Source organism: Malus domestica, chromosome 10 (genome assembly GCF_042453785.1).
Source record: "Malus domestica chromosome 10, GDT2T_hap1".
Lineage (NCBI taxonomy): Eukaryota > Viridiplantae > Streptophyta > Magnoliopsida > Rosales > Rosaceae > Malus > Malus domestica.
Genome location: NC_091670.1, coordinates 32,313,705 through 32,335,145, shown reverse-complemented (window position 1 = coordinate 32,335,145; position 21,441 = coordinate 32,313,705). Strand labels below are relative to the sequence as shown.

Below are 21,441 nucleotides of genomic sequence, written 5' to 3'. Positions count from 1 at the left end.
GGAGGAGTCAGCTATGTCGCAGGGCAGTGGAACCGTTGTCGTCGTCGGCGGTGGTGGTGGGGGTGACGGGGGGCTGGAGTTTCAGCTGCCGGACGAGATCTTATCGGTTATACCGAGCGACCCGTACGACCAGCTGGATCTGGCGCGGAAGATTACGTCCATGGCCATAGCGTCTAGGGTTTCGAAGCTGGAGTCTGAGATGGGGAAAATGAGGCAGAAGCTCCAGGACAAAGATAGGGTTGTGTTTGAGCTGGAGGAAAGGGTTTCCCGCCTCCAGCACGCCAACCACGAGGCTGAGTCTCGCCTGAGAATTGCCCTGGATGAGAATGTAAGCATTTCAACCCCCAATTTTCCGTTTTTTTAAAAATTTATCTGCTTTTGTCTTTTGAATTTGAAATTTAGGAGTTTTCCCCCAAAATTTTTGTTTTTTTTATGTATTGTTTTGGCTGCTGAAAATTGATCGAAGTTTAAGAGAAGGAAGAAAATTTAATCTTTCTTTGTCTTTTGGGCGTGGGGAAAGGAAGGTGGTTGAGGGTTATCACAGTAGTCGTCTATCCTTTTCAATTAGCATCAAGTGATTTGACCAAAAAATTAGTATCCGCGAAATGTAAGACCTTGCCTCTGAATTTGATTCCGGTCAGAGTTTTTGGTTGGTTGGTTGCGGAGTGAATTGGTCGGAATTGTTAGAATTCATTTATTGTTTGTAATAAACATGCACATGAGTTTCTTTGGATTTGGTTTGTTGAAGAGGTAGTAATTTACTAATGCATTTATCAGAGTTACATCAACTTGTTGTAACAGTCGGTAAGGCGGATGCATCTTTTTGCTGTATTACTGTCTCTAGAAACAAAAGAATAGTACTGTTCAAGATTTGTGCATCTTTTTTCCTCGCAAACTTTATATCCTCGGCAATGAATGGTGCATCACCTTTGAGTTTCATGTTGAAACAAACTTGCATTAGTTGTGACTTTGTTACGTTCTTGTTGTTTATGAAGTTGAAGGTTTCCAAGGAACGAGATTCATTGGCATTGACTACAAAAAAGCTCAGCCGTGATTTAGCAAAGGTGCGATTTGTTATTTGTTTAAAGGATGAGGCTTTTTTCTTTGTTGTTCAAGGATATCCTAATGTATGCACTATTCTTGTTGTGAAATTGAAGTTAACTCATAATTTATTTCCTTGTTCCTTCATCCTTCCACCTATCGTTATACTGCAAACGTATTTTCATTCTTGTAGCATGTTAACCTATGGACTGACTTTTTTATCCCTGTTAACAGTTGGAGACATTTAAGAGACAACTAATGCAGTCACTGAATGATGATAACGGATCCGTAAGCACTTCAGCTTATCCGCTTATGGTTTCTTATTATATATTTGGAAAATCTAAGTCTGTTATTTTTCTTCTAGTGATGGAGGTTTTCATGTGGATCTTTGTATTCTTGTTTATTTTTTCTTTATTCAACTCATTCGCTATATTTTCCGTTTTATAGCCAGCTGAAACTGTTGATATTGGCACAGTTCCTAAGGCATATCCTGAAAAGGGTACGGTATCTTTGACTTGATGAAGTGCTCCATAGTTTTCTGCAATAAATCAATGATGTTTAGCAATTTTTTCCCCAATGGTGTAGGTTCTAACTTTGCTTCTTGTATTTCCTTTCATTTGGCGGTTAACATGGATTGTTTCTCTGTTCTGCTACAGATGAGGAGACAAATGTCTACACTGGACAATATTCCTCAAGTGGTTCCACAGATAAGGGAGCAACTGATGAAGGTATATAGTCTGACTCTACCCTCCATGGACCTCTATCCTGCCTGTGTGCTACCTGTTAGAACAAGTAACATTGCAAAATACATTTCCGAGGTATATTTTTTGTTGCATTAGAAAAGAACATATGAACATATGAGGACCATGAGGTGGGTGATTAATGAATTTTTTTCCTAGTACTTCTACCTAAATTATCTCAATTTGTTATTATGAAGTAGCAGATTCAAATATTATTCAGTTATTCTTTTTACCGAAACTCATTGACAGCCTTGAAGAATTCTGGTCAAGGATTTTCTCTGACTCCATATATCACTCCGCGGCTTACTCCAACTGGAACTCCAAAGATTATTTCCACAAGTGGGTCACCTAGAGGGTATTCTGCCATTTCTTCTCCTCAGCAATCCTCTGGTGCCACATCTCCCCAAAAACCCGCCTATAAAGAACGGAGTTCATTTTCTTCATGGTACTCGTCAAGCCAGCAGTCATCAGCAGCAAACTCTCCACCTCGTGGACGTTCACATTCAGGTTTGGAATTCGTTCTTTCATCTGAATTTGGGAATCTCTGGTTCTCTGTGGCCTGTTTTATCATTTGCCACAAATATGGGATTATGCCTCGAAACCAACCCCTCCCCCCTCTTACTCCAAAAGTAAAAATTTCTGCGTCTGTCTGTACAACAGTCAGTTGTTGATAAAAGTATATGAACACTCTCTTCTACTATGTTGAATTATCTTTTGGAATTAAAACTCTTCATCTTCTGCATTGCAAATTTGGTAGGGCGTACTCCTAGAATTGACGGAAAAGAGTTCTTTCGTCAAGCCAGGTTGGTACAATTAATGCAATTCCTGTGTACTGTTACTGATTTGTTCGTATGGCCCTTCATAGACTGATCTAAATATACTGCAATACAGGAGCCGTCTATCATATGAGCAGTTCAGTGCATTTCTGGCTAACATCAAGGAACTAAATGCTCATAAGCAAACCAGAGAGGTAAAGCACTAGTCAATTGTTTGATGGTTTACCAAATGATACAACTAAACATCTAGAAGACCATTGTTTACCAAAGTAGTTAAAATTTTGTGTACATATCTTTTTCAGGAAACTTTAAGGAAAGCAGAAGAAATATTCGGGACTGATAACAAAGATCTTTATTTATCATTCCAAGGACTGCTTAACCGCAATATACACTAGCATTTACATTACAGTTGCTTGGTACTGATAATAATCGGTATGTCTACCTTAGTTTCTCTCTCTCTGCTTTCATATCTGTGTGTGCACATGCTAGCCATATTGATGTAAAATATACAATATGGGGCTCCAGACATCATTGTTATGAGTTGCATGAGATGGCACACCGTTTATGCCTCAAATTGACATGTGACAATGGACAATGTATGGGCCCTTAATAACAAAAATCAGTTATCTTTGACTTTTCTAAGTCGTGAAATCCATAAGTGATGGGTTTTATGCCTTTGAGTTTTCATTATTTTAAAAATACACCACCGATGTTTATCCTTCTGAATTATCCTGTATGTTGAGTTCATCATTGGGCCCTGTCAATGAAGACAAACTATCAAGTTCTTTTTGACAGGTTGTGCAAAAGTTGTTCGCAGATTCCTTTGTTAGGCTGTGGGTTGAGCTTGTTCTTGGCTACTTTGGTCCTTTGGATGGAAGGTCCATGGGTTGTCCTCTGAGGCATATCAATTTTTGAGATGTAATCAACATCGAGTTGAGTTCATGCAAACTAGAGTAAGGTTTTGTAGGCTTGAGAATGTCATAGAATGCAGGTATGCTATGTAAATAATTGCTTTATCGTTCAGATTATACCTGCTTGTTCATTTGAAACAGAACTAATTGACATTACCTTTTTGCGGTTGTCATTTGTTGACCTTGGATGTAAAGTTGGAGCTCTCTTTATTAGATTGAAAATTGCAATATCTAACTAGTTTATGTGGTTTCTTAAATTAGTTCAACCACCGTGCAAATTTAGGGTTGGTTTGGTATTGCTGTGCTTTGAAAAAAAGCTGCTTCTGCTGTGCTGTGAGAATAAGCAGCTGTAAAATAAAGTGTTTGGTAAATTTTTTTTGTAAAAGTGCTTTTGAAAAAAAAAAATATTATAGTGCATGGTAAACTTTTATGTAAAACAGATGTGAAAAAAAATCGGTTTTTCAAAGTTGGGTTTTGCAGCTTTGTGTTTTTGGCTTTTTTTCATCCAAAACTGTGAAAAAAAGCTGAAGCTGAATGTTTACCAAACACAAAAAAGCTCTTAGTATTTTTTGATACTCGCTTTTTTTTAGAATCACCTCAGTACCAAACCAGGCCTTAGTCCTTGTTTTGTTTGGTCATCGTCATATCCACTCACATTTATCACCATTATGCTGCATAATGTGTTTGAGCTGCATGATAATGTTGAGTTGTTACCAACTGTCGAGGGGATTGATGATCAGTGTAGATTGTAGAATAAGTTCCTAGTCAATGTGGCACAGAAACTGGGAAAAGCATCTCCTATAGTTTGTCTCTTTGAACAGCTGTAGTGACTTGGGATGTATGTAATTTTCCAAGAGCATAGCATAATATCTACATCTCAACGTTTTAACTGGTCGTGAACATTTCGTGTGGAGCTATTAGATTTGAGTTACTTAGATTTGAATGGTTGGTTATCTCGAATCCATGTCGTGATCCTGTGGTGATAATTTGATGTAATGTTTTTTTTAGCCCTGAGTTGATTATATGATCCAAGATGTGCGTGCATTAGCGGTATTTTCTGTCTGCTTTTCGTATTAAGCCAAGTACAAAGCTTAAAGTAATGAAAACATGTGAGTGCATGCCGTAAAATTGAGACAAAGGGAATAAAGTGTTATTCACTGTTCCACAATCTGGGGTTCGCAAGCTTTTGGCTAGTTGGGTGCATGTAAAATACTTCTAATGCCGCAACTAAGTTGGCTAGAATTGTGTGTTCTCTTAATGTCTTTAAGTTTGTGTTGGTCGCCTCTTAATTTAAATTAAGGCTCAAGTGTAGCCTATTGTTTGAATAACTTTAGGGTGATATGCTAGGGAGACTAAATTTGTAGACTAAATTTGCAAACTAAATGATGTGTCACCAATAGAAATGAGTACGTTTATTAACGTCTAAGTCCTAATCAATTTATCAATTTTTATGTTATTTAGTTTACAAAATTTTATCTACAAATTTAGTTTACCTGTAACTTTATTACAACAACAACAAAGCATTTTCCCACTAAGTGGGGTCGGCTATATGAATCTCAGAACGCCATTGTGCTCGGTTTTGTGTCATGTCCTTCGTTAGATCCAAGTACTCTAAGTTTTTTCTTAGGGTCTCTTTCAAAGTTTTCCTAGGTCTTCCTCTACTCCTTCGGCCCTGAACCTCTATCCTGTAGTCACATCTTCGAACCGGAGCGTCAGGAGACCTTCTTTGCACATGTCCAAACCCATTTTGTGTACGTGTTGATGCTTCACCGCCCAACATTATGTGCCATACAGCATCGCTGACCTTATTGTCGTCCTATAAAATTTTCCCTTGAGCTTTAGTGGCCTACGACGGTCACACAACACGCCGGATGCACTCTTCCACTTCATCCATCCAGCTTGTATTCTATGGTTGAGATCTCTACCTAATTCTCTGTTCTTTTGCAAGATAGATCCTAGGTAGCGAAAATTGTCGCTCTTTGGTATTTCCTGATCTCCAATCTTCACCTCTAACTCATTTTGGCCTCTATTTGCACTGAACTTGCACTCCATATATTCTGTCTTTGATCGGCTTAGGCGAAGACTTTTAGATTCCAACACTTCTCTCCAAAGGTTAAGCTTCGCATTTACCCCTCATGAGTTTCATCTATCAACACTATATCGTTTGCGAAAAGCATACACCACGAAATATCATCTTGAATATATCATGTTAACTCATCCATTACCAACGCAAAAAGGTAAGGACTTAAAGATTGTTGATGCACAAAATCAGTGGGATTTTGGTACAACAGAAAGTATTAAGTTTGTGATCTTCGCTAAATTGCTCTGGTCATTAGTGTGGATAAGTATGTAAATGGATAGAGACAGGAAAGCAAACACAAGATGTACGTGGTTCACCCAGATTGGCTACGTCCATGGATTAGAAGAGTTCTCATTAATTGTGAAGGGTTTACACAAGTACATAGGTTCAAGCTCTCCTTTAGTGAGTACAAGTGAATGATTTAGTACAAATGACATTAGGAAATAGTGTGGGAGAATGATTTCGTAATCACGAAACTTCTAAGTACTGAAGTGTGGTATCGTCTTCACTTGCCTTATCTGTCTTATAGGTAGATGTGGTATATTCTCTGGAAGTACTCTTCCTCTATCTGGGGGTGGTATCTTTAATTGGTGGAGATGCACAAGGTAGTGTATCAATTTCACTTGAAGCTTACTTGTAGTTTCAGGCTTGGTCAAGCGCGATACAAACCATGTAGTAGGAGTCTCCCAAGTCGCCGAGCTAGGAGATCTGCTGAAAGAGGTGACAGACAAGGTAAGCAATCAGAGCTCCAAGCAATCAGTCCCAGATCAGAAGTTTGATTTCGAGTTCCGGCTGATTGTTCTCATTCTCCCTATCTTGCAGGCAGCATGAAGGATAAAGAGAAGAAAAAGGAGAATAGATGATATGAGATACTTTTGCTTTTGAAGAAGTAACTTTCCACAGGCTTATTCTTGAACTGGGCTGGAGGGTTTTCTGGTTTCTTCCAGAGTATAAGGCCGACTGAAGAATTTGAAGGTTAAAACAAGTCCATCAAATCTAGAGTACGTTCGACCCTGCTGATATGGGATACTTTTGCTGTTGACAAAGTAGTGGATGTATTGGCATGTGTTCTGTTACGCTTGTCTCCACATGCTTCCTTGTATCCTTCTCACTTTCCCTATATGTTCCTCAGGCAGATGTGGTATCTTCTCTGGAAGCATAAGATGTTGAAGATGAGTACTCGAGAGCAATGCCAGGTAAGTAATCAGGTAAGGGGTTTCAGGCAGTCAGTTCCTGATTGGAAGCTTGATTCCAAGTGCTGACTGATTGCTCTCTTTCTCTTTGTCTTGTAGGTAAGAACAATGCCAAAGGAAAAGACAGGGAAAAAGCATGATATGGGATACTCTTGCTTTTAACCTTGATGATATGAGATATTCTTGCTCTGGTGTAGCTTGTTTGCAGAGGTATTATCGGGGGGAAAGAAAGTTGAGTATTTCGAGAGGCTTCGTTGGGATTGCCCTCTTAGATATGAGGAAGGATTGATCATTTTTGCAGGTCTGCCTATCCGTTGAGGATGGAGGTCGACATATATAGGAGTCTCCCTAACAACAAGTAGTAGTGCTATTCTTTTACCCTGCTTGGCCATAGCACGGTAGTGGGAGCTGCCAGCTTCACGTGTGTCAGAGCACTTTAAAAAAGTGGTCTGTGGTATCTGGAAAGCTGATGTTGCGTGTGAAGATTACAGACAAGCTTTATCCAAGGAGATCTGGCTCTCGAAGTTGAGAAAGCGGTGCCTCTTCGGTTTTCGAACAAGCAATCCTGTCGGGGATCTGGCTCTCGAGATTCGGAGAACGGTGCCTCTTCGATTTTTGAGAAAGCAATACTGCTGGGAGTCTGGCTATCGAGATTCGGAGAGCGGTGTCTCTTCGATTTTTGAGAAAATAATCATGTTGGGAGTCTGGCTCTCGAGATTCGGAGGGCGGTGCCTCTTCGATTTTGGAGCAAACAATCTTGTTGGGCATGTTTGTTAGTCTACCTTGCCACGGAGCACAAAGGTTGACACACATGGACTTTCCAATTATCCAGCAGTGGTGTTGTTCCTATACCCTTGTAGGTAATAATATGGTAGCTAGACCTTCAAAATTTATGTATCTAAACTTTGTTAGTGCTGTTTCTTTGCTATTCTTTTACCCTTCTTGATCATAGCGATGTAGTGGGAGCTGCAAGCTTCACTGTCTAAACTTTGTCAGATATCTTTGGCAAAGTTATCTGTGGTACCCATGAGCTGATGGTGTGTGTGGAAAGTGGATGATTGAACAGTAAGATTCACGTGCTTTCTACTTCACCATAAATCTTCAACAGAATGTCCGTAATTTCAGCAAAGCTGAGTTTGTATGTGACAGGTGCTGACAAGGCTGAAAAGAGCAAGTGCTTCTTCGATTTCTGAGATTGGCCCTCATGGTCTCTGAGCAGCCCAGCTTTTGAGAAAGCAAGCGCCTCTTCGATTTTGAGATCGGCCTTCGTGGTCTTTGCGGCCCAGCTTTTGAGAAAGCAAACACCTCTTCGATTTCTGAGATCGGCCCTCGTGGTCTCTGAGCAGCCCAGCTTTTAAGAAAGCAAACGCCTTTTCGATTTCTGGGCAGGCACCTTTTCGATTTCTGAAGTTCCGTCGAGTGCAGATTTTTATAGAGGCTGGCATTAAGTTCCAAAGCACACTTGAATCTCCACCAGTAGAAGCTCCCTTCTTGCACTTCTAAGATCTTGATTTGTCCGACCTCTTCTCTCTTCAACACCTTTGAAAATGTATGGCCCCTCTGACCATTGTTTTGACTTGAAACTTGTTGAAGAGGCAGCCACACCTTCTCCAAACAACATATGGCGCCCATCCTTCTTATCCCTTACTGGCCCTCTTACCGTTGGGGATTCCGTGATGAAGAATGATATGACCGCTGCGGTGGTGGCCAGGAACATTCTTACTCCCAAAGATAACAGACTACTTTCCAAACGGTCTGATGAGTTGGCTGTTAAGGATTATCTGGCTCTCAGTGTTCAGTGTGCAGGTTCTGTGTCTAATATGGCCCAACGCCTATTTGCTCGAACCCGCCAAGTTGAATCATTGGCGGCTGAAGTGATGAGTCTCAAACAGGAGATTAGAGGGCTCAAGCATGAGAATAAACAGTTGCACCGACTCGCACATGACTATGCTACAAACATGAAGAGGAAGCTTGACCAGATGAAGGAATCTGATGGTCAGGTTTTACTTGATCATCAACGGTTTGTGGGTTTGTTCCAAAGACATTTATTGCCTTCGTCTTCTAGGGCTGTACCGCGTAATGAAGCTCCAAATGATCAACCTCCGATGCCTCATTCTTCTAGGGTTCTGTCCAGTACTGAGGCTCCGAATGATCCCCCTCCGATGCCTTCTCTTTCTGGGGCTCTACCGACTGCTGAAACTTCTCCTAAGCAACCTTTGTGAAGGTTCCCTCTTGTTTGTTTATTTTGACTCATGTATATGTACATATTTGTAACTTATCGGAGATATCAATAAATAAGCTTTGCTTCATTTCAACGTATTGTGTTAAATACACCAAAGCCTTCTTCACTGAGTGGGGTTGGCTATATGAATCTTCGAACGCCATTGTGCTCGGTCCTGTATCATGTCCTCCGTTAGATCCAAGTACTCTAAGTCTTTTCTTAGAGTCTCTTCCAAAGTTTTCCTAGGTCTTCCTCTACCCCTTCGGCCCTGAACCTTTGTCCCGTAGTCACATCTTCTAACCGGAGCGTCAGTAGGCCTTCTTTGCATATGTCCAAACCACAGTAATCGATTTTCTCTCAGCTTTCCTACAATTTTGGCTACTCTTACTTTACCTTGTATATCCTCATTCCTAATCTTATCCTTTCTCGTATGCCCACACATCCAACGAAGCATCCTTATCTCTATTACATCCATTTTGTGTACGTGTTGATGCTTCACCGCCCAACAATATGTGCCATACAGCATCGCCGGCCTTATTGTCGTCCTATAAAATTTTCCCTTGAGCTTCAGTGGCATACGGCGGTCACACAACACGCTGGATGCACTCTTCCACTTCATCCATCTAGCTTGTATTCTATGGTTGAGATCTCCATCTAATTTTCCGTTCTTTTGCAAGATAGATCTTAAGTAGCGAAAACGATCGCTCTTTGGTATTTCCTGATCTTTGATCCTCACCTCTAACTCATTTTGGCCTCCATTTGCATTGAACTTGCACTCCATATATTCTATCTTTGATCGGCTTAGGCGAAGACCTTTAGATTCCAACACTTCTCTCCAAAGGTTAAGCTTCGCATTTACCTCTTCTTGAGTTTCATCTATCCATACTATATTGTCTACGAAAAGCATACACCAAGGAATATCATCTTGAATATGTCTTGTTAACTCATCCATTACCAACGCAAAAAGGTAAGGACTTAAGGATGAGCCTTGATGTAATCCTACAGTTATGGGGAAGCTTTCGGTTTGTCCTTCATGAGTTCTTACGGCAGTCTTTACTCCTTCATACATATCTTTTATAGCTTGGATATATGCTACTCGTACTCCTTTCTTCTCTAAAATCTTCCAAAGAATGTCTCTTGGGACCCTATTATACGCTTTTTCCAAATCTATAAAGACCATGTGTAAATCATTTTTCCCATCTCTATATCTTTCCATCAATTTTCGTAAGAGATAGATTGCCTCCATGGTTGAGCGCCCTGGCATGAACCTGAATTGGTTGTCCGAAACCCGTGTCTCTTGCCTCAATCTATGCTCAATGACTCTTTTCCAGAGCTTCATTGTATGACTCATTAGCTTAATACCCCTATAATTCATGCAATTTTGTACGTCGCCCTTATTTTTGTAGATATGCACCAAAGTGCTCTTTTGCCACTCATTTGGCATCTTCTTCGTTTTCAAAATCCTACTGAAAAGCTTAGTGAGCCATGCTATACTTGTCTCTCCCAAGACTTTCCACACTTCGATCGGTATATCGTCTGGGCCCACTGTTTTTCTATGCTTCATCTTCTTCAAAGCTACAACCACTTCTTCCTTCCTGATTCGACGATAAAATGAGTAGTTTCTACACTCTTCTGAGTTACTCAACTCCTCTAAAGAAGTACTTATTTCATGTCCTTCATTGAAAAGATTATGAAAATAACCTCTCTATCTGTCTTTGACCGCGTTCTCTGTAGCAAGAACCTTTCCATCCTCATCTTTGATGCACCTCACTTGGTTTAGGTCCCTTGTCTTCTTTTTCCTTGCTCTAGCTAGTTTATAGATATCCAACTCTCCTTCTTTGGTATCTAGTCGCTTATACATATCGTCATAAGCCGCTAACTTAGCTTCTCTCACAGCTTTCTTCGCCTCTTGCTTCGCTCTTCTATACCTTTCACCATTTTCATCGGTCCTGTCCTTGTATAAGGCTTTACAATATTCATTCTTAGCCTTCACCTTTGTTTGTACCTCTTCATTCCACCACCAAGATTCCTTTTGGTGTGGAGCAAAGCCCTTGGACTCTCCTAATACCTCTTTTGCTACTTTTTGGATACAACTAGCCATGGAATCCCACATTTGGCTAGCTTCCCCCTCTCTATCCCACACACACTGGGTGATTACTTTCTCTTTGAAAATGGCTTGTTTTTCTCCTTTTAGATTCCACCATCTAATCCTTAGACACTTCCAAGTCTTGTTCTTTTTTCTCACTCTTTTGATATGTACATTCATCACCAACAAGCGATGTTGATTAGCCAAGCTCTCTCCCGGTATAACTTTGCAATCCTTACAAGTTATACGATCCCATTTCCTCATTAGAAGAAAATCTATTTGTGTTTTTGACGACCCATTCTTGTAGGTGATCACATGTTCTTCTCTCTTCTTAAAGAAGGTATTGGCTAAGAAGAGATCATATGCCATTGCAAAATCCAAGATAGCTTCCCCATCCTCGTTTCTCTCCCCAAAACCATGGCCACTATGAAAACCTCCATAGTTGCCTGTCTCCCTGCCCACGTGTCCATTTAAATCTCATTCTATAAATAACTTCTCCGTCTGGGCAATTCCTTGCACCAAGTCTCCAAGGTATTCCCAAAATTTCTCCTTCGAACTCGTATCCAACCCTACTTGAGGTGCGTACGCACTAATCACATTGATGAGTTCTTGTCCTATTACAATCTTGATTGCTATGATTCTATCTCCTACCCTCTTGACATCTACAACATCTTGTGTCAAGGTCTTGTCCATGACGATGCCAACACCGTTTCTCGTTCTATTTGTGCCCGAATACCAAAGTTTAAACCCTGAGTTTTCTAGATCCTTTGCCTTAAGACCAACTCACTTAGTTTCTTGTAGGCACATAATATTTATCATTCTCCTCACCATAACTTCCACTACTTCCATAGATTTTCCCGTTAAGGTTCCTATATTCCACGTTCCTAAACGCATTCTACTCTCTTAAACTCTACCCTTCTGTCCTAGCTTCTTCACCCTCCCCTGTCCAATAGGATCAAAGTATTTCTTTTGTGTGTCCTGTGTAAAGTTGATAGGAGCATATGCTCCTAAACAACTTTGAGTGGAGTCGTTCGAAAAGAAGTTTCTATGGCCTCCTTACTCATTTAACACTGCATCCGGGTGCCGATAGAGATACAGCGACCCTTGCTCACTTATCACTGTGCTCGGGCCACACAGCGCGCCACTTACGGGTGACGCCCTAGCTCACTTCTGTTTGCTGTTTTCTCTTGATTGTCCATTGGTTTTTTTGATCCATAAGCTCGTAAATATGGGTGTGCATGAGGAGAAAATGGAAGCTTTCGGGGGCTCTAACTAGGGTCTAGACTTGATATCTTTCAATAGATCTCAAAATTTTCAATAGATTAGGGTTATCCATCAAATTTCCAAGATGCATTTTTTATTTTCTACTATCGATTGACTCCTCCCAACCCAAGTTTCTTGTAAAATCATTTTGGTCAAACATATCTTGGAAGGGAATACGAAACAAGAAAAAGCAGTGCGATGGCATTTAATCAGAGGGGGCAATTTAGACTGGAAAAGGATTTAGCCTGTACGGTAAAGTCTGGACAAATCTGAGCAAGGAGGATCTTGACTGGTAAATGATGGGATACAGAAAAAAATGCTGCGTTGTGATTTTATGCTCCCAGGAAAATCTGCCTTTTGATTCATTTCCGAACAACACGCACGTTGTACCAACATGAACATGTTGGATTGGTCTAATTGTATTTGGGTAAGAAAACCCCTAAACCCTAACCCCTAAACCCTTTTCAATTTAATCTTTCTCTCAAAATCTGATTGTATTTGGGTAAGAAAAGAAAACCCCTAAACCCTAATCATTAAAACCACTCCGCTTATGAAGGATTTTGTTGCTGTTTTTCGAGTTAGTTCTTTGGTCATTGTTGTCATATAAGGATCCTTTGCTATTTGCTCTTATGCGTAGTTATTAGATCGTTGCAGACTGAGCTTTCTCAATATCTGCCCTTGTTTTACAATTGTTTCTTGACTAGATGTGATCGGTTTGATGGCAAGGCTCTTGTGGTGGCAATGATGCTTATGATTTAGGATTAGAGCTTGCCTTAGAGTTAAGGTTGTTTGGGGTTGTGTGAACTTGCCCAAAGATTAGGCTTAATGCGGTTTTCGGTGTTAGTTTTGCCCGTTTGTGCTGTTGCTTTTGGTTTTTTGTTGTCTTATACACTGTTTGATGTCATCTTGCAATTTCATCAAATATAAAAACATTAAATTTAATTTTAACTTTAAAAAAGTAAGCCTACTTCTACTTCAATTTGGCTCACTCAATTTTCTTCTTCCAACCGGCCACACTTAGTATGCTGATTTGCGGGAATTTGTGAAAAGAAAAGGACTTAAAAGTGAGTTTATCTAATCTACTCAAGATGCTCTTGAACTTACTTATATACCCTAGGAAATAAGGGGTTGGCCTAATAAGATCTTTATTTTATGTTTTTTAGAGAGTGGGTTAAGAATTATGATCTTCTATATGTCTCATCAAAATTTGGACGATACTGTGTATGGATTTCAATCAAAAGAAGAGTGAGAACGTTGCTTAGTGAGGAACAGTTTTTCACATGCAAGTGGGTGTAGGGGTCTGCAGACAAATCTGGTCTGTTGATGGCATGGAAAGTTTTACCAGAGGACCTGATTCTATGCACTACTACCGCCTACAAAATCTTCAATTCTATCTCAAATTTCACTTTTTGTGGCAAATAGCTAGTGAGAGATAAACTGCACCCACACAAATTGGTACCCAAAAATGCTCTTCTAAGAACGAGAAATTTTTATGTGTATCCAAAATGCAAGGTAGTATACAATGTGATATGATATAAGAGAACGACATAGTGTACCGTTTTGTGTTTCAGGTATATTGAAAAATCTTTCTCAAACAAACATGTCCCCCAACTTGTGATCCCTTTCGATTTATCCATATTTTATTTGATACTGGAGTTGGTATGAAAAGAAAGCCCAGAATCTTTCAACGACATGGTGAACCAGATACCGTACCCTCTTAGAAAATCAGAACTTCATTAGAAGAATAAAAAAGAAGATAGAAGCAGTGCTTGGTTTCTGTTTCTGAGTGACAATCTTTGTTGCTACATTTCACCACCATCAACATTTTGCCAAAATGTTTAAAAGCCAAGTAAAGGATGATGTGAAATTAGGAAAAAAGGGAATTAGTGTGTATGAAAGTTCCTAATCTTTTTTTATTAAAAATAGGCTTCTACGAAATTTCTGTTTAAAAGCCAAGTAAATGGATGTTTGCAGAGATATGTTCATATATGTATCGGACAACATTTTTGTATTGATTATGCAAAAATAACTCTTTACATATATATAAGAAGCAGTGAAATAGTTTAGTTATATTTTGGTGTGTAAATGAATGATCAAGTTTGAGGCAGGCATATATGTTGTACTTGATTTCTTGATGCAAAAATCATACATGCCCATGTGTTAGATTCTTAGCGTATAAGTAGGTCAGTTCTTTAGTAGTACCTATAGGTTGGACAGCTTTAAACAGTATAAGAATAGTATTCAAAAGAGGCCTTCTATTTCTCTTTATCGGGTCTCTTCAAGCCAACTTTTCGTTTTATGCTTCTTCAAAACAATTTTTTTTATTGTTTTAAATTTTATTATTATTAATGGAAGATGGATTTATTGTTTTAAATTTTATTATTATTAATGGAAGATGGAAGAATTCAAAACTATTACAAAAAATTAAAGGAGAGGAAGTTTCGAACTTAAAACACATTTATAAAAACCCAACACCCTATCCATGATATTGGACCATATGCTTCTTCAAAACATATTTTAACCTTCAAGGAAGGATAACTAAAACTCTTGCAGAATGAACAAAATTTCCTTATATTATTTCCTAGTCTCTCTTGGTTGTGTAGTTCTGTTCCTATTGTTGAATATGGCATGCATGCACGAGCCAGCAATTTGGGGGTGAGCCTACTATAATTCTCTTGGTTGTGTACTCCTCGCTAAAACGCTTTGTTGTAATGTCATTTTATGCAAGTTTAATTTTTAAGGGACAAATCTAACAAAAAGAAAAGTAGGGTTTTTTCTTTTAATACAGAAAAGTTAGGTCATAAAAACCGGAGTTTCGACAGAGAGTTCCTTTTTACTAACGATTTTCAGTTAAGAAAAATAACACTATGTTTGGATGAAAAAATTTAAGATTACTAAGGAATTTTAAAATGACGGAAATTGAAATGACAAGATTTTATTTTCTAGAATTTGTAAATTTTTTTGTTTGGTTAACCTAAAACAACAATGGAATTGAATACGGAATTTGTTATTTTTAAACTCTCAATCATATAAATTGGGAAATAACACCTATTTACATGGAATTTGAACTTGGGAATTGGAGGTCCCAAATTTCAAGTTTTTTTTTTTTTCACACGGAAATTCTAAATTTCTATGTTTATGAATCCAAACAAGGGAATTGGTGCATGTTAATTTATAAATTCTGATTTTTACTAAAATTCCAAGTTTATTTCCTTCATCCAAATATAGTGTAAAGCAATTGCAAAAGGAAGGGGATGATGTTTGACAAAAAAGAAAAGAAGGGGATAATGATTTTGGAATCAGAAATGTAACCAGCTTTGCTGTTTATTATTGTCTTTCTTTTTATTAATTAAAGTATATATATATGTCTATATATATATATATATATTGCAAAGTGATTTTATATACCTATTATTATTATTACTCATTATTATTAATAAAACTCAAAGCAATAATGTTATGTTTGATTGAGTGTAGGGCCATGCATGGTTTGACTTGACTTGTTTAGTAACAGAAGACATTTTTGTGTTTAAAAAGTGTGGGTTGGAGAGAATAGTGTGCAGCACTATAAATATGGAAAATATGAAAATACTATATTTTTTTTCTTACACAACCTGCTTAATCTAATTTGTTATTTTTATTTGATTTAAGTATTAGATTTTCCACATGTTTTTTTTTACCTGGTAAAAGCTACTATTAGGTAAGGCGGGAATCTAACGTTGAACCTAGGGTGTGTTCTTAATCACCGCATGGGTTAAAACTCCTCTCTATTCTATATGAAAAGTCTATTATTACTTTGTAAAACTATCAATTGTACCAACAGGAGAAGTGCAATTTATACCCCACATATGTGTTGATAGCATCTTTACCAAATTCGTAGTGTAGTTAAATAATTAATACCATCACTAGCTAGAACTTGTCTTTAACCTTAAACAGTTAAACAACAAAAGTTTACGCGCTTCAACCTAACAGTAAACTAAATGTGACAGTTACACGGAGCTAGTTATGTTTATTAGCTCCGACTAGCTATTTTTGTCTAAGCAGCAGCACACCAGTCAGTTGCCCGAAACTGTACGGGTAGAATAACTTGTCCAAATAGACAGTGGTCTAGCTACTATCCCGTTGACCATTGCTATATATATATGGTTCAAAGCCTCACTAACACAGTGCATAAAAAATTCAGTTCCTTATTAGCCCTTCACCAGCTAGCTCTCTTGTCCATGGCTTCCATTCCTCATCAATTCTACAATGACCATTCACTCCCTTCTGATTTTTACTGGTACCCAATTCCAGTGGTGAACGGAGAAAATGGTTGCAGTACTGCAGTTTTAGGTGGAACAGTGTGGAGTGCTAGTACTAATTGTGAAGAAAGCTTGGTACCGTTTTGTGATAGTAGCAATGCTGCGATTAATTTTGATGTGGTATCACCAGAATCCGACATCTCTTCGTCTGTTATGGCAGCTTCGTTCCAAGAGCTACAAGGATTTTCGGAAGATATTGCTGTCCCTGGTACATATTCGGAATATGGTAATATGGGGTTGCATGTAATTGGAGGGACTCCCAATTTTGGTGGAGAATTAAACCTTCCTTATATCTGTGAGCAGTTCGGGGAGGATAGTTTTACTGGATTCATGTCATCCGATTTCAAGCCGTTTAGCTTTGCTGGTCAAGAAAATTGGGTATGCTATTTCTAGCTGATCATATTTATCATAACGAATTTGTATATTATATTTTTGTTTTTGGGACACTTTGGATGCAATCCCTAACTATCAATATTCTTTGATTGAAACCTTGTTACTTTTTAGTTTTTGATTGAGGTCCCTGACATTAATGTAATAATGTAAGTTACTATATTTTTTAAATTAAAAATAAAAAATTGAAATTTGTAATTGTTTATATTAATGAGATTTTAAATAAAACCCATAATTTAATAAAATATAAATCATACTCTCTATTATATTGTGTGTGTGTGTGTACATATATGTATGGGTACATTAACCAAAATTAACAAAAAAAGTTATTGTACCAAAACATGGATACATTCTCAAATCAACGAAAAAGAATGTACCCATATAAGTTTAAACATGGATTAAAATTTTTGAAAGGATTTTATATTTAAAAAAAAAAGGGGTACATTTTAAATATAACAAATTGATATATTTGAGAATGGGTACATTTAAGATTAAAAGAATTGAAAAATTATATGAATGGGTACATTTAAGATTAAAAAATTGAGAATCTTTTTATATATATAAAAAAAAACTAATAGGTACAAACTTAATTTAATTTAATTTAGTATTATTTTGGAAATGTTTGAATTGAAAATTAATTAGAAGTTTAATAGAGGTGTGAGTATTAAACCTTAAATTAATTACTAATTTTTATATTAAAAAATTATATAATAAACATGTAAATTCATTATCACATTAATGCTAGGGACTTGAATCAAAATTTGAGAACTAATAAGGTCTTAGTCAATGAACAATAAGAATTAGGGACCGGATACTAATTTTTCCTTTGTTTTTTTATCATTAGTACGTATATGGTGCAAAGTAGTGTTGTGCATATATGGTTAACTGAGATCCTGTAGAATATTAATTGTGTAAAATTTTGTGTGTAGGCAATTAATCAAGACAATCAGCAGGTGCCTACAGTTGAAGATCAGTCCACTATGAAGGTGGGAAGGTATTCAGAAGAAGAAAGGAAAGAAAGGATTGACAGATATTTAAAGAAAAGAAACCAAAGGAACTTCAACAAAACTATTAAGGTACAACAGTTCAAATATATTTAATATTGAAACTAAATTACTAAACTGCGAATCTAAATCACAAAGTGAGACAATAAAAAATTATTAATTAATGGGTTAAATTCACAGTTTGACAATATAATTAAAACAGTATAACAACAGAACATTTGTATAAGCAAATATATATGCATCTACCATGTTTTAAGAATTCATTATTAATTACTTTTCTATGTATGCACAGTACGCTTGTCGCAAAACCCTAGCTGATAGAAGGGTCCGAGTTCGAGGGAGATTTGCAAGGAACACTGATCATCATGAGGAAATAGCACAGAAAAAGACTCAGAGCAATATACAAACTTGCAAAGATCAGCGATCAGAACCGTTCTGTAGTAGTGGTGCCGTCCAGGTAGGTTTTTAAAAATATAATTATGCCAGGCAAATGCAATATCTTAATTTATGCATGCATACATGCAAATTAACCCACACGTCCAATAATTAGTTATCATTTTTTGTTTACAATAACCAATTACCATTTACTCGTCAATTTTCAGAAATATGACGAAGATGATTGGCTGCAAGAGGCTGTGGCAAGTCTAATGTACTTCCCTTATGTCACTGGTTGACATGGTGAAACCTAGCAGCTAGCTGCTGTTTCAATGTTATAGCTAGTAACAAGCTAATTTGAAGAGGGGATTTCGTATTAATAGTAGAATTGTACGATCTAACTAGCTAATATTTGTAAAATTAATTGGTCCATCGATATTAAAGCTCATAATTTATCATTGAGTTCTAGTATATACTCTTCTGCCGTTTAAGACAATTTTCATAATTTAATTTGATGCCTATATATAGACAATCCAGCACACAGACATTATATTCTTATGGCTCCGAAAGTTTAGTGCGTGGCATCGATCATATCCTTGCGTACGTGTATGAAGGCGTGTGCACAATAATTTGATTAACCTTAATATAATTTAGGTTTCTAATTCTTCCTTACTATTTAACCAAATATTCTTCAGTGTGTATGCCCCACGCACTCCACAGGCTGAGGCTCTAATAATAAAAGAAATTAAAAAAGGCATCCACTACTGTATGGTAGATCTCACCACTATGGCTTGGAGTTTAATTAATATTCTTAAAGACTTAAATATATTCAAACAGATCCAAGTGACTTGTAACTTAGTGGAAAGATCTGTGTCTAAATCCACATCCTTATATTTTAATGTAGATTATCATATTGTTTGTCAAAAAAAGAAAAAAAAATTCTACTTAAACAAATGAATTAATTTAGGGGAATTTTGTGAAAATCTCTCAACTAAAACCCTAGAATTTGGGGATTTGCATTGAAAGAAGAAAGAGAGAACAAACTCAAAGAATTTGAATACTGTAAGATGATCTTGGATCCTGTTCTTATTTGTTAAGAGGCTATTTGATAACTATTTAGTTTTTAGTTTTTATTTTTTATTTTTTAGAAAATTGAAAAACTAAAAACTCGATTGGTTACTACTTTCAATTTTCAGTTTAAAAAAAATTGAAACAGTTCATTGAATTTTCAAAATTTGCCTTCAAGTTTTTGTTTTCAATTTTGTCTATCAAAACCCTAAAAATTAAAAATAGTTACCAAACATATTTTTAATTTTATAAAAAATAAAAATTTAAGACTGAAAATGAAATAGTTCATCAAACCACCCCTAGGCTTACAAGTCCATCGTCAACAACAGGACTTGTCGGTGAATCAGGATAAGCATGCTACTAAGCTATTGAACAAAATGGGAGCGCGCAGGACTTTAAGCCTTATCTACACCTTTAGGTCCTGCTCGAAAATGGATCAAGTATGATGGAATTTCCCTTCTAGATCCTAGCTTGTTTCAAAGTATAGTAGGAGCTTTACAATATACCTTACATATATATTCAGGTCCTAGACATTGCATTTGCTGCCAATAGTACTGTTAGCAATTAATGAGTAGTCCAACTTCAGTTCATCTCATGGGATTTAAGAGGATTCTCAGGTACATCAAGGGAAATTTGATCTTTGGAATTCAATTTACTCCTAATTTCCTTGATTTAGCATATTTCAATGCTGATTGAGCAGAGGGTCCCAATAATCGTTGATCCACTTTTGTATACAAGCTTATCGCTTACTACAGTTGTAATTGTGATAATAAGTCGAATGAGAATTTAGTCCTTCATCTCTCTCTATATTTTTTTTCTGAAAGCCTAGATTTCTTTTTCTTCAAGTTTTGGTGAACGGTGAATTCTGTGATTTTTAGCAAGGACCCACGATTAAATCACTTTTTGCACTTAAGGCCTTGTGCTCAATTACATTTCCCCTCCCCCAACATGTAAAAAATTATTAATAGTCCAAATTTGGAGTGTGCAACATAAATTTTTTTCTACACTAATCTGTACTAAGAAAAATGAAGATAATTTGAATCCGAAACACAACGGACTGAATAGGAAGACCACACTCTAGTTTGACTAAATAACATTCCCTAAGTGTTTTACTCTACTGTACATTGTGGAAAAGTAGTGGTACTATTGATTCCAGCCCTCACTTCCTTATAACTGTCAACTTCACCTAGTTCTGAGTTTTTCCTAGTGGTGTTATTTTCATGATAATATTCCCCACCAAGTCTCAAAATGTATGATCACGTTCACAATATTTGGGGGTGTAATTTGGCTCACCACTTCAAGTGTTGATAATATTCACCACCTTATTTAGCATCGTTGAATATGTTTAAATAACACTACTACATAAATCTTGATAATTAAGCTCATCTAACTATGATAAATAAAGTGGTGAACATCACCACCACTTAAGAATGGTAAGAAAAATATTGCTAAAATATAAAGATAGCATGTCACTTAGTTAGATCAACTTGCGTTTGCACCGCCGCAAACTGATTAAGATGCGTCTTATATATATGCATGGAAAGTGAGGTCACATATACTTGACGACGTAGTTTTTCATTAAGTAGTCACAATTTTATTTTCGTAATTAGTATACTATAAATCATGAGTACAATATATATTTGTCACTCATAACAATTTATAGTTCGAAAATCAGTAATCAGTGTGGAGAGTATTTTCTAAGGAAAAATAATGAAAAAAGCTTGAAAATTTTAAGTTTTAATGATAATGACAAAATAAAGGGTAAAGTGAATAGTACCATGATTGATTTTTTAGTGTAAAAATGTGGTTTTTCATTAAAATAAACAGTAACAGGAGCTTTTCGTTAAAGTTCCCTATTTTCTAACACATAACAATTGTTGAATCTCAAAATTTTCCTCTAAATCACAATGTTGAATTATAAATGTTTTTTTTTATACAACAATATATTTATACTAAGAGGAGAAAAATAAATTGACATTGAACTTGCCATTT

At 36.9% G+C, this 21,441-nt stretch overlaps 2 protein-coding genes across 3 annotated transcripts; both read left to right on the top strand.

Annotated features, from left to right (window-relative positions):
- Positions 1-13: 13 nt before the first annotated feature.
- On the top strand, positions 14-3,703 carry LOC103445803 (uncharacterized protein At4g15545). 2 transcript variants are annotated; one of them, XM_029110049.2, is made up of 10 exons: positions 14-328; positions 996-1,064; positions 1,276-1,329; positions 1,489-1,540; positions 1,698-1,769; positions 2,031-2,288; positions 2,539-2,584; positions 2,673-2,751; positions 2,860-2,989; positions 3,375-3,703. In XM_029110049.2, the coding sequence occupies exons 1-9, from the start codon at positions 14-16 to the stop codon at positions 2,950-2,952; spliced, it is 1,038 nt and encodes a 345-aa protein (XP_028965882.1). In that variant the 3' UTR covers positions 2,953-2,989; positions 3,375-3,703. The 2 variants fall into 2 exon arrangements, with proteins under 2 accessions (XP_028965882.1, XP_008383081.2); XM_008384859.4 differs by having other exon boundaries at positions 3,353-3,703.
- Positions 3,704-16,482: 12,779 nt separating this feature from the next.
- On the top strand, positions 16,483-18,852 carry LOC103445801 (zinc finger protein CONSTANS-LIKE 3-like). The gene is made up of 4 exons (XM_008384855.4): positions 16,483-16,990; positions 17,932-18,078; positions 18,299-18,463; positions 18,609-18,852. The coding sequence occupies exons 1-4, from the start codon at positions 16,532-16,534 to the stop codon at positions 18,678-18,680; spliced, it is 843 nt and encodes a 280-aa protein (XP_008383077.1). The 5' UTR covers positions 16,483-16,531; the 3' UTR covers positions 18,681-18,852.
- The last annotated feature ends 2,589 nt before the right edge of the window (positions 18,853-21,441 follow it).